We start from the raw sequence: 13,759 nt of genomic DNA on the forward strand, positions 1-13,759 counted from the left end.
GCAGTGAACCGCGTGCCACCAACGAAGCATTGCTCGGTGTAGATCTTTTTTATACAAAAAATTTCTGCCAGCTTAAAGGTTTCGTCTAAGTTGAGAGCGTAACTGTTGAGGACATCAATTTTTTGTTGCAAAAGTTCGAAAGCAGTTCGGTTGGGGTTGTTTTCATGGCCACTAAATTTTTCAATGATAGCGATAACAGGCTTTCTGAAGAGCATTTAGGTGTGGAAAATTCCAAAACTTATTTTCTATTAGCGAAGCTTATATCGGCTAATTTGTACCTTGTGTCAGATTTCACCATAAGCTTGACCCGGTTTTTTTTTCTCAGGAGAACTTTGTGGGTATAGTGCAGACAGACTTCAGCGTGAAAAGACTGGCCCAGAAATGGGCAGATTGGTGCAGGCGACTGTGTGAACACACTTATGGGATCTCTCCAGAGATAGAAGTCAACGGACACTTGAATGTAGTTTTCCCGTACATACCACTGCCGCTAGATTACATCATGCCGGAACTGCTCAAAAATGCACTTAGGTACGCTGAAGTTCCTTTATCCGCTGGCTTATAAAGGAGGTCATATCGTTTTTTACTACAGGGTGGAGCTAAAGGTCGTTGCATCGAATTGAATCTGAACTATTAGGCTATGAAATGAATTCCTGATGTTTGATCATGATTTTTAACGGTGAATTAAACAGTACTTTTGGGTCATGTTCTTAAGTCATTGCGATAATAGAGACCCAAATGTCTAATCCGAGGAAATAAGTAATTTTTCTTCTTTTGGTCGGACTCAGGTTTAAATACATCGTCTTTTGCAGAGCGACAGTTGAGCTGCATCGGCAGAGGTACAACAAGGGCTTCCGGCAGCAGGCCATTCCGAAGGTAGTGGTCACAATAGCCAATAACGAGACAGACTTCATGCTCCGTATCTCAGACAGGGGAGGCGGGGTGCCCAGTGGGATCTACAGCAAGATATTCCACTACAACTTCTCAACTGTGAGTGACTCCAATGGCACCCAGTTGTTTGACACGATTGTGGAGGAATCGAACCACGGAACGGGGCCCATGCACGGGTAAGTGTTATCCGCACAAGCGAAGCGTAGTGTTATATTGCGTTATTTTTTTCTGATGACTGGAAAAAATAGATAAATAAAATTATTCTGCCTAAATTCACATCTATGCACGGTGAATGTATCGCTTAACTCAAAATAAATGTAGTCGAGCTCGTGAGGAGACAATTCCGTGTCTGTACAAAACAGTCCAATACAAAACAGTCCGGAAAATATGAAAACGAACGAAAAAACAGTCCGGTACAAAACAGTCCGAAAAACAGTCCCAAGTAATAATTGTCATTTGTCCAATAAACATTAACAACAGAATAGTAACCGCCGCAGTCGCGCCAACGTGTTGCGAGCTTGCCAAGAAAGGGTAGGACTCTTTGCAAAATTTAGAGCCGGTTATCGCGGCGACTTAAAACCGGACTGTTTTGTATCGGACTGTTTTTTGCTCATTACATGATTTTTTCGGACTGTTTTGTATATGCACCGATAAATCGTACCAGGCAACAATTCATAATAGTAGTTTAAGCGGGGAACATTGATTCACGCTCAGTATTGAAGGAGAAACAGTGACCTTCATTGAGAATAGTCGGTTCTAAACTGCTCTTTTTTGCTTGCCACGAATTTAAAATATCGCACACTTCAATGGCGAATCTCAATACTTTATTCGATGAAATAAAAGATACAGAAAATATTTATCCGAAATTGAAAGACCTATTACAAGGGCTAATTGAGAATGTAAATACTAAGGATGATTTCATTGTTGGATTGCAAAATCAGGTGTATTTTCTAGAGAATAAAGTTAATGAAATGGAAAGATATAGTTCAAAAGATTGTGTTATTTTGCAAAATTTACCTTTACGTCCAGGAAATTTTACCCAAGATGTCCTGGCCTTTTTTAACTGCGTTATGGGCGCGGAAGTGAACAGCTACGACCTGAAGACATGCCATACCCTCGGCCCTGTGACTCAAAACCAAAAATGTGTGGTTATAGTGAAATTTGTCTACTTTGATATAAAAAAAAACAGAATTTATGGCAGAAAAAAGTTATTGAAAGATTTTTTGCACCCTGAAAATAAGCAACCAGTGTATATAACAGAGAGACTTACTCAGCGCGATTCAGAGCTTCTTGATTATTCTCGGGGTTTGGGAATGTACACAGTTACATATAATTGTGCTCCTCAAAACATGGCTCTCGGACAATGATCCTTTTGGCATTTATAACTTAGAAGGTTATGACAATATTGTTTGTGCAAACCGCGTAAACGCTAGAGGTGGGGGCGTTGCAGCTTTCATTAAAACTGGCCTTAACTTTAGTTATTTCAAGTTACCAGTCAGTTTGGAGCACATCGTTATCAAAATGTGTTTTGTCGATCACCCTCCACTAAATGTTTGCATAAAATATCGTCCACCAAATCTCAAACTAGACCTTTTATGAAATTAGTTGAAGATTTATTTGAAGTGACCATTATGGACTTATATGTGACCTAAAATTTACGTCAGAAAAGCAAAACGTGGATTCTTATCAATCGAATTTCAACTAAGATTTACTATTGAATGATGATTATTGCTTAAAATTTTTGTTTTCGCTAAATAATCGATTGAACAAAATTGATTTGATGATCCTAACCTTAACATCATTGAAATGACCCAAATTTTGATTGATGAATTTTTAAAGTATTGCCCAAAAAAATCGAAAAGAATAAAAACAACCACCCATGGATTAATCTCAAAATTAAGAGAATGATAAATAACCAAAATGTGTTATACAAAAAGTGGGTTCAGACACCATCCTTTGAAAACAGAAACAATTTCACCTCATATAGGAACAATGTTATTAAGGCTACAAGGGAGAGTAAACGCCGGTACTATGATAACATGTTAACGAGGAAGAACTCGTCCGTAATTTTTGATGCTTTTAATCATTTCTGTGGTTAAAAAAAGTGTGAATACTGCTTCGTTCGATGTTAATTTTTTCAATGAACACTTTGCTACTATTGGAGAAAAACTAAAAGAAAACTTCAAACAAAACGTGTAGAGATCAAATTTTCCAGTTAATAAAAACACGTTCGTTATATATGATACCAATCGACATTTAATATCTGCTTCAAAATAGTGTTTTTCTAATTTTCTCAAAATTGCAAAAATTTTACCATTGCATACAAATGGCAACAAAACTGAACCCGGTAACTACCGTCCCATTAGTTTTTTGTCTTGTTAAAGTAAACTTTTTCAAAAACTAATTTTCAAGCGCATATCCATTTTTGCCGCTAAAAACAGCTTGATTGATAAGCATCAGTTTTGTTTTCGAAGTAATCATTCCTGTACTTATGCCGTTTTGTCCATTAGTGACTTTTTTCGCGAATCAATTGATAATGAAAACTTTGGTTACTCCTGCTTTATTGATTTGAAAAAAGCATTTGATACAGTTGATCGGACAATTTTGCTTGACAAACTTTATCAATATCGGTTCAGAGGGAAAATTCACAAGTTAATGTTAAACTATCTTACAGAGAGAAATCAATATGTTTATTCGAATCAATCGGTCTCGAAAATGCGAGAATGTACAAAGGGTGTTCCTCAAGGTTCAGTTTTGGGACCATTTCTGTTCCTTCTATACATAAATGATATGCCGTCGGCCAGCAACGTTAAATTAACATTATTTGCAGATGATACAACGGTTGTTGATGCTCAAAAGTTTGCATCCAAAACGAAATTCCAGAGAATTAAATAAAATTTGTAATTGGTGCAACAATCTTTTGGGAATAATGTACTCGCCGAGGTTTCTGATTTTAGGAATTCAATGGACAACAGACTCAAATTTGAAAGTCATATTAAAAGTGTTTGTGCTAAATAAGCTAAATTTAACGGTTTACTATTCGAGGGTAGAATTTATTTCTCGAAAAATGTGCCGGTTAAATTTTATAACTGCTGTGCAAAGTTAATCATTTCGTACAGTTTAATTGCATTTGGTGCAACATCAAAAAGCCTATCAGAAAAAATATTTTTAATGCAAAAACGTATTTTTAAAACTATTTGGTTCAAGAGAAAATTTGATCATGCCTCATATATCCTACATTCGTTTGAGATTGAAACCGTTTTTGACTGATATTTCAGACAAATATTCAAAGAAACTTTTAATCAACTTCGTGGTAAAACTCCCATTGAAACTTTTAATTTGGAATCTCTAAATAATCATGGGGTTACTCGGGCCTCTGTGGCAAAAACTTTACCAAGCATGACAACTAGAACACAAATAATGCAGCGTTCATGCATAAATGTGTCTCTTAAATGTTATAATTTTTTGAAATCAAACGAGCTGATACCAGATAACCTAAACCAATTAACGGAGCATCAACTAAATGAGCATTTCAAAAACTTGTTTTCCTTGGTTCTTAAAGATAATGGAGATCTTATTGATTTATTTTTTTGAATCATCAAGTCGGATATTATCTCGCAACTTCTGTCATAGGTTTTTTTCAGGGTCATGCCTCGATAAGCTGCATAGCTTTTTGCATGATCCTTGGTGGGTTTGATTTGTACATGCGGTCTATTGTTTACCTGTCTGTATAATATTACTCTCCTAAATAAACAATCTCAAGTGTTCCTCGCGTGTCGGATGTAAGCGCAGCGGAGCAAGCGTATTCTACTTGCCATGCCTTGTTACGAATTGTCGCTTCATAAGAATTGTTTCCTGTTACGAATGATCGTCTGTTACGAATTGTCGCCCTCCAGTCGAGCTCTAGTCTTCATTTCATTATTCTAACATCATCTTCTCGAATTATCTGGTCAATAAGTACCTTTTAACACTTATTTTTTTTGATTTAAAGTCTGATTTAAAGCTTGGTCGGAAAAGAGTCGGTACCTATATATCTGAATAGTTTTACACACGCCTGAGATTTAAGAAAAGTTATTGAAGTATTGACTGTTTTTTTACAGGTATGGCTTCGGACTACCAACTTGCAAGGCATACGCTGAGTACCTGGGAGGATCCTTAACAGTAGAGAACATGTATGGCATCGGGTGCGACGTCTACCTCAAACTGCCTCACATTGACTCCAAGAACGAATCATTTAGAATATGAAGACTGCAACCAACTGCATCTGTTATTTTTTTTACTTCAGTCGTAGTTGGGTATTTTTGTAATTCTAAATTTGATAGCGAAAATTTCGGTTGTATTTACAGCTCCAGCTTTTGAGACAGTTAACAGAGGTTTGCAATATTCTGGAGGCGTCGAAGGCTCAAAATTTCTTTATTGACGATTGTCGATGTTTTCATGCTGCTCGATTATCAACATTTCTACGAAGATGGTCGGCCGATGTTGAAACAACTTAATTTTGGATGCGCAATTTTAGAAAGATTAAAACTCAATATTTGAAGTTGAAAACTTTGAATTGCAAAAAAAACTTCGAAAGTTTGAAGAGAAGTAGATTCATAAAACTGAAGCTAGATAGATGGTTTTGAATAAGCATTCAATTCATGCTTCGATTTATTTAGTTCCAACTCGAAATTGGTTTTACTTATTTGGACTTTTTGTTAATGTAGAAACAGCTCTGTTTCTTTTCGTTTTGGAATATTGCCTTGGACGCAAACAGTTGCGAAACTCGGACTAACACAAACAGCAGAATTTTCAAAAAAAAATGAATTTAAGTTTTTTTATTTCATGCTACTTCAAAAATGCTTAATTTCGCCAAAAAAATGCGCCGAAATGGCTGTTTGAAAGAATGCGCTAAAATGCCTTTTAAACCTGTTTGAAGTGTGATAGAAAATCCATTTTTTGGAGCGCGCTCGTCAATTAATATCTACTGAGATCTTCAGTGTTGTTAAGCAGTCTTTTATTGTTTAAGAGTCAATGAACGCAGTTCAGACTCTTATATAGGTCATGATTATTATTTTTTTTTCGTTTTTTATTCAGGAAAAGTTTTGAAATACTCTAATAACAAAAGAAATGTATTTTAATTGTAAATGCATATCTGAATGTCCTCAATATAAGTGCAGCGAGCTAATTGAAGTGATTGTGGACTTGCTAATTTGTTCGTTAGGAATTTCTATCTGGAAAAAGACTAAGAACTAGTTCACTCTCATCTAAAGATTTTGGCGCTTTGAAGTTGCGTTAGAAAATTGAACAAAAATTACGCCTTGTTATAACAGAATTGCATATTTTGCAAAAATCGAGCTTGCTTTTTAGTTCAAAAAAGTTCAAATTTGTCTTTTTAAAAGCCCCATAAACAGTTTTTGAAGATTAAAACCCTTTAAATAGGCGAGTTTCATCGGTAACTAAATTGGAATTCGAAGAATTAAAAAAGAAACGGTGTTTGTTTTTGGTTACCCTGAATTCATGCACGTTTCTTACAGTGTCTTTATGCACGTACCTGGCAACAACACTTAGATTTGTAGAGGAAACGGAAAGGTTAAGTTATCTAGAAGGAGGTAATCTTAGATTGAATAGAGAAACAGAAGAAACAACGTTTAAAAAAGGGTGACATTTGAAGTACTTAGCTTTTGATTTGAAGACATTTCTGAGAATTTCATTCAGCTAAGTTAGTTGCATTGCGTTTTCAGTTAAAAAGTTATGCTGTTTCGAAGTTGTGAACTTGACTTCATTCAGTTTTTCTGTTTGTGCGCTAATGGCATGCACATGGCCGGGCCCATTTTCAGGTTAAAAATTCATATTGTAAATGTAGTAGTGTCCTGATAGTTGTCTGAGTTTCTAAGTTGTATCATGGCTGAGTTATCATCGTAGTCAATTAAACAGTTTGTAAGGTATCTTCTTCCAAAACTTTGGAAAATTTAACGGCTTGTCTAAATGTCGCATGAGCCAACAGTTCCATCTGATCCCGGAAAAGTACGTAGTGCCCGTCACAGGGACCAAAGACCGCAAGCTGTCAAAATTCTAATAACCAAATTAAATCTCCAGTTTGGGTATTCTCAGTTGGCTGTGTCCACTTAGTTCGTGTATTCAGTGTTGGCAGAGAGTCTCTGAGGTTGTGGTTTCAAAATTACTGGGTCAAACTTGAGCTTATTTCCAAATTTTCTTTTGGTTGAGGGTGCGAGGTAAAATGAAACCAGGGGGTAAGATTGTTGAAGGTCGACCTAGTTGAATGTGGTATGGCGTCAAGGCTTCAGTTTCGGTAGGGTCAGAGGAGGCAGTTGTCAGTGGTCTTGAGTTCTTTGCGGCTTCCACCTCGCAAGTGAAGTTGGACAAAGTTTGGTCATGAAGTATCCTAGTTCCAATAACTTGGTAGAATGAGTCTTTGAAAGGCTTTGTTATTCTTTCCCAAGAACCACCAAATAGAGAGGCTGAAGGTGTTTTGAATTTCCAGGCGATTCCGGTCAGTTGGCATTGCTGTTCGAAGTGGTCGTTTTGTTATAATTCGACGAGGCTCTGTTGCATTCCGTTGTTAGCTCCATCGAACTTTCGAAATCGTAGGCTGATGATGGGCGTCGGGCTGTCTGGTAGTTGCAAGCATTGCTGTAGGGTGTATTGTTGGTGTATCGCAATGTTGATGAAATGTTAGTGGCTGTCGAGTCGTGAGATGATGCGGGAACTGCTGCGTTGGCTGACAACATGTAGTTTGCTGTTTTATTGATGGTTGCAGTAATTGAGGATGACATCCAAAGCTGTTCAAAAATGAATGAGGCAAAAATTGGGTAGTTGGAGGGGTTCCAATTGCTGGCTGATGGTTGTAGCTGAGGAGCTGCTGGTGTGTTTCGAGAAGGGACCGCTGTGTGATTATTGATTGCCAGAGTTGTTGCTGATTGATCAAAACTGGGGCGCCTGGCTGATGAAGCGATTCGGGCTGTGTGCTAGGTTGGTTGGTGGCTCCTTGAAAGTTCCACGCGTCGGCGTAGCTGCAAGTAGCGAACATTTGGGTGGGCATGAGAAGGTCACTGTTAAAAGCTGCTGCTGGTAAGCAGAGTAGCTGTTGACTGCTGCCGATTCAAAAATTGGGGTTCAGAATATGCTGATAGAATTGGGTTTCCATATGTTTCATGATTAAATCCATATAAATGGTGTTTTGGCAAGTTGTTGTTCGAATGCGGCTGAAAGTTTGTCGCGAGCTGGCTGAATTGCTGTTCTAATGTCGAAACGTTGGGTTGCAGAGGGACCATGTAGATTTGTTCCGTCGTCTGGTTGCGTTCCAAAAGTTGTCGGCAGTTGAACTGTTGTCGTAGCTGGAAATATTAGTCCTGGATTTCGAAGCGACTGAGAGATCCGGCTGGCATGAACGCATTTGCATTGTTAGTTAGCGGGTGGGCTGTGTGTGTGTGTGTGTTTAGGAGCCCTCTTGATAATCAGGGGACTTCAAATTTCCAGTGCTTTTTGCGAATAAGATGATGTTGCTGGGGTTCGTCTACGACATGTGAAAGATTTCCGTTGAAAAGGCTCGTTGTGAAGACGGCTGGCGATTCGGGATTGACAAATCGCGGCTCTTTTTTGCTAGTTTTTGACAATGTCTGCCGAAACAGCGGCGGAGACGGGGATTCACTTGTTGATGCCAGGAGGCTGGGCAATATGATGTTTTATGTCATTGTTGATGATGTTTGTGGTGCTGTGTGTCTGTGATTTTACATGCTGATTGGCAGTAAGGGCAGATCGAACGAGCGACGGAGTAGAAACATTACTTTGAATTCTCGAAGATGTAATTGAAATATTGAATGTTGAGCGTTGCTTTATTGCATAGCGTTTGTACTCAATCTGGGCCGTTCAATAGTTCAATTTTCCTGTTTTCAATCAGGCGAAATGCATTTTCATTACGCACTCTTATTAAATTAATAACAAAATCGTTCTGGTACTTAATAATAGTATCTAAATCTGTCATCAGACATTCAACAACTTCAAGCTCGTCATTATTTGGAATTAATCCATTGATTGTATTAAATAACGTGTCTGAATCACTTTCAAATGAGTATCGTCTTGTATTGCGTTTTCAAAAATACTTTCAGTGACGTTTCTATTTAAGTTCATTTTTGAAACTTGTGTTCTCGTAACAGGCAAATTTAACAAAACAAAGCAGTAAAACAGTTCAAACTAACAGTTAGAGGTCCGAAAACATCCAGTTCAAATCCAGTAACACACAAACCAATCCACAGAATAAACAAATTCAACAACAAAAAAAAGCAAATAACAGTCGAAATCCAAAAATGTAGATTCTTTCTCGTAGTTGAGTGCCAATGTCCCCGTCTTTATGCACGTACTTGGCAGCAACACTAATATTAGTAGGTGAAATGGAAAATTTAAGTTATCTAGAAGAAAGCAATCATGAATTAACTAGAGAAACAGAAGAAACATGAAATTAGAACGTTAAGAAAAAGGGTGACGTTTGAAATACTTAGCATTTGATTTGAAGACCTTTCTGAGGTTTCAATTCAGCCAAGTTAGTTGCGTTTTGTTGTCAGTTTTTAAATTAAATTTTAGGATGTTTGAAAGTTGAGAGCTTGACTTAAACTTGACTTTTTTTAGTTATTCGATTAGTGGCATGCCTACACAGTTCAGCTAGACTCGGAAAAAGGGCAAAAATCGACAGTATCTTTTGGCGTACTTGGGCACATAAACTCTTTTACTGACTGTCAACTGCACATGTGTTTTGTTTTCTCATGGTAATTTTCAGTTCGGACTGATAAAGTTTCAATAACAAGAAGATGATATATTTGGAATTCATGACAACAAGTTAAAAACTATTGTTAAAGAACAACTTAGAAACGTTAATGACTCCAACAGGTTTTGAAAACCAGTTTGGCGAGTGTTAGCAATGCTAGCTGATGAATAACTTGACTACGGTTTTGAAATTGCGTTGCCCAGCAGTTTTTGGATACCTCTTGACAGTAAGTATTGACTTCTTTAGGCTTACCTTATGTAACTACATGTGCCAGAACGTCGAATTGTCTCATGATTTTTTGGAAAAATTATTCAAATTAAAAGTAAAGACCTAAACATGCTTATAACCATGTGTATATACGATGCAGTTAACACAGAAAAAGAAAGTTTGCAATCACGTTAACAGGGGAAATGCGGTGCTGAAAAATATCGCAGTTCGAAAAGTTGGTTGAAGGAACTTTGTCTTTATACTCGTGCAGACTTTATAGTGCAACAAGTTTTGGAAGACCCCAGCGCAAAATAGAGACCCAATAATTCAGTTTACGCTTTTTGGAGATAATCAGAAATAGCGCTAGACTGTCGGCTCAAATATTGCTAAAAAATAAATCAAAGTGAGCCTCTTACAGTAAAGTTTTTTTTCTACAATTTAATCTAGAAAAATTGTTTTTGTTTATGCTAGATAGGCAATAGATGAAACGACAAATATTTTCTTTTGCCTTTTTGGAGGTTATTTTTATATCAGTTTTCCTTAATTTTTGTTGTGCTAAATAGGAAACTCACTTCGATTTTGTTTTGTCAAAAATTGTCCAAGTAGCTCAAACTTATTTTTCGATTGAATTAGGAAACCGAAAATGATCTGTAGTAGGATACAATTTTGGGCACCAGCAATTTGTCTCATTTTATTTATGCAAAATTTTTACGCAAGTTTTGTTTTCATCGTTTTTAACCTAAAATTAACCAAATTTGAGAAAAAGCTTTAAATTTTCATATCAGATGCTACGAGATGCTTGTTTTCATGCTCATTTTCATGCTCATTTTCATGCTCATTTTCATGCTCAACTATTTGAAATTACTCAATTGTCTATTTTATCTGTTTGATAAAAAACAATTGTTATGAAAATGTATTGGATTGGGTTTTTGTATTTAATGGTTTTGAGACGCTTCGAAAAGTTTAATCACTTTTTCCAAAAATTATTTTCTTAAAAATTCTACTGGTTTTCAGAAAGGGTATCCATAAAAAATCTACCTACTCTTAGGTGCCTGCATACTCCCCTGGTCTCTTTTTGTCTTACCTATTTGTCTACCGCCTTTGAAAAAGTTTGTGGAGAGAATATTTAACCAATAATTCTTTCGATTTTTTTCGTTTTCTCAAAAATTAAGCTATTTAAATTGAACTTTCGGTTTCAATGACTTTTCCAAAAATCATAGCTTTTTGTTCAAAACAATTGGGCGCAGCCGTTTTTTCGGAAGATATTCGCCCAACCTGTAATTTCGATTGAACCCAAAAACTTAAGATTTGCAGAGTAGTTCTCGAGAAAATTTAAAAAATTAAAAAACGTCAAAAATCAATATTTTGAGTTTTCCGAGGGCCATAAATGTTTGTGTAAAAAGAATTTGGGCGTACTCGCACATGCAAAAGAGTTTCCGACATTTCTTTCTTAAGTTGAGAGAAAAATTTCAACTCCGTTCTAAATGTCTCAGGTCTTCCCCCAGCATATTTTGATAATAAAACCAATTTATAAAGTTTTTGGTTTTATTATCAAAATATGCTGGGGAAGACCTGAGACATGCATAAACGTGCGTTTCAGGGCCTGAAACGCACGTTTATGATTTGTCTTACCTATTTGTCTACCGCCTTTGAAAAAGTTTGTGGAGAGAATATTTAACCAATAATTCTTTCGATTTTTTTCGTTTTCTCAAAAATTAAGCTATTTAAATTGAACTTTCGGTTTCAATGACTTTTCCAAAAATCATAGCTTTTTGTTCAAAACAATTGGGCGCAGCCATTTTTTCAGAAGATATTCGCCCAACCTGTAATTTCGATTGAACCCAAAAACTTAAGATTTGCAGAGTAGTTCTCGAGAAAATTTAAAAAATTAAAAAACGTCAAAAATCAATATTTTGAGTTTTCCGAGGGCCATAAATGTTTGTGTAAAAAGAATTTGGGCGTACTCGCACATGCAAAAGAGTTTCCGACATTTCTTTCTTAAGTTGAGAGAAAAATTTCAACTCCGTTCTAAATGTCTCAGGTCTTCCCCCAGCATATTTTGATAATAAAACCAATTTATAAAGTTTTTGGTTTTATTATCAAAATATGCTGGGGAAGACCTGAGACATGCATAAACGTGCGTTTCAGGGCCTGAAACGCACGTTTATGATTTGTCTTACCTATTTGTCTACCGCCTTTGAAAAAGTTTGTGGAGAGAATATTTAACCAATAATTCTTTCGATTTTTTTCGTTTTCTCAAAAATTAAGCTATTTAAATTGAACTTTCGGTTTCAATGACTTTTCCAAAAATCATAGCTTTTTGTTCAAAACAATTGGGCGCAGCCATTTTTTCAGAAGATATTCGCCCAACCTGTAATTTCGATTGAACCCAAAAACTTAAGATTTGCAGAGTAGTTCTCGAGAAAATTTAAAAAATTAAAAAACGTCAAAAATCAATATTTTGAGTTTTCCGAGGGCCATAAATGTTTGTGTAAAAAGAATTTGGGCGTACTCGCACATGCAAAAGAGTTTCCGACATTTCTTTCTTAAGTTGAGAGAAAAATTTCAACTCCGTTCTAAATGTCTCAGGTCTTCCCCCAGCATATTTTGATAATAAAACCAATTTATAAAGTTTTTGGTTTTATTATCAAAATATGCTGGGGAAGACCTGAGACATGCATAAACGTGCGTTTCAGGGCCTGAAACGCACGTTTATGATTTGCTGAAACTTTCTGATTTGTTGAATTTTTTTTTCTCAATAACTATCAATGATATCATAGATTTAATTGCCCCATCAGGTTGTTCGAATGTCACCTTTATAATTTGCTAGGTCCAGTTTTTCTGCAGAAAAAAAATCTGGCCTTCAAACAAGAGAAAGTTTTGAAACTTTGACGGTTTTTTTGTAATTGTTTTTGCTCTACTCGCAGTTCAGTGTCAGTTCTAAGCTTAAGTTTTCAATCGAGAAACCGGATTTTGGGAATACTCTCTATTATACTGGCGACGACCTGCTTTTAGCAGAAAAATGTTACGGATTTCCGAAATTCAATTTTTGATTCTTTTTTAAAAAGTTTTTTGATTTTTCTTAAAATTTGTACTCTCACAACTGATGAAAATTTCAATCATGAAGCGGTTGGGCAAGTTTTTTGTAAAAGAAAAGTTTAATCTTCAAAAAAAATCCAAAATCTCAAAATTTTTCGTCCATACTTATTTTAGTAGAGAAACAACTAAGCTTTTGGGAAAAGTCGAATTTTTGAAATTACGCATTTCGTCCCGCATCAGCATAATAAAATCAAAAAATATCAAACACGTACCTCCAGCTTTAATTTGGCCCTAGGGATCATTCACCGAGACATCCGAAATATTTGGTTTATGTAGTTTTTAACAACATTTTTCACTTTATTCTCGACTTATGCTTTTTTATGTTGTGTTGTATTGCAAGAAGTGCGAAGCTCCGTTTGGCCTCTCTGTTGACTTTCAGCATTTTACGAAAAGTATCCGGCGTATTTCATTTAAAACTTGGCCGTTTTAACCGAAAGCAGTTTGTAGAAGCCGATCATTTCATAATTAATAGTTCTGTGCATTAGTCGGGAAAATCTGTGGATGAGGATCAGATTGTCTTATGTTTGGAGTGGTTTTTTGTAAATCGGACCAATTTTTTTACGTTTAATTTCTTGCACGATATGATATAGTTGGAGGTTTTTCAAGCCCATATTCAACAACATAGTTATCATGTGACTTTCTTGATTTTTTTGGAGTTTGGAATTAGCTAAATTGAGGTAATTAATACGAACGAAAATGCAAGTTTCATTTAACGTGCATAATGTGCGGCGGCTTATTCATTACGAGGCCAAACTGTGCGTTTTGTAAACTGTAAGCTGATTCCGCAACAAGGAGGCTCCCTTT

General features: G+C 36.2%; 1 protein-coding gene across 3 annotated transcripts in view; it reads left to right on the forward strand.

The window, feature by feature from the left end:
- The window catches only part of LOC134839181 (branched-chain alpha-ketoacid dehydrogenase kinase-like), a 557,313-nt gene that overhangs the window by 61,387 nt on the left and 482,167 nt on the right, over positions 1–13,759 (forward strand). The window contains exons 8-11 of one of the 3 annotated variants that reach the window (XM_063854648.1): positions 326–528; positions 810–1,064; positions 4,989–5,154; positions 5,235–5,572. The exons of 1 other annotated variant lie outside the window; for it this stretch is intronic. In XM_063854648.1, the coding sequence (XP_063710718.1) occupies positions 326–528; positions 810–1,064; positions 4,989–5,133 (603 nt within the window). In that variant the 3' untranslated portion in view covers positions 5,134–5,154; positions 5,235–5,572. Of the gene's footprint in view, positions 1–325; positions 529–809; positions 1,065–4,988; positions 5,573–13,759 lie in introns of those variants that run through there. One more of the 3 variants, XM_063854647.1, reaches the window with a different exon arrangement.

This window comes from Symsagittifera roscoffensis, chromosome 2 (assembly GCF_963678635.1).
Source record: "Symsagittifera roscoffensis chromosome 2, txSymRosc1.1, whole genome shotgun sequence".
NCBI classification, from domain to species: domain Eukaryota; kingdom Metazoa; phylum Xenacoelomorpha; order Acoela; family Convolutidae; genus Symsagittifera; species Symsagittifera roscoffensis.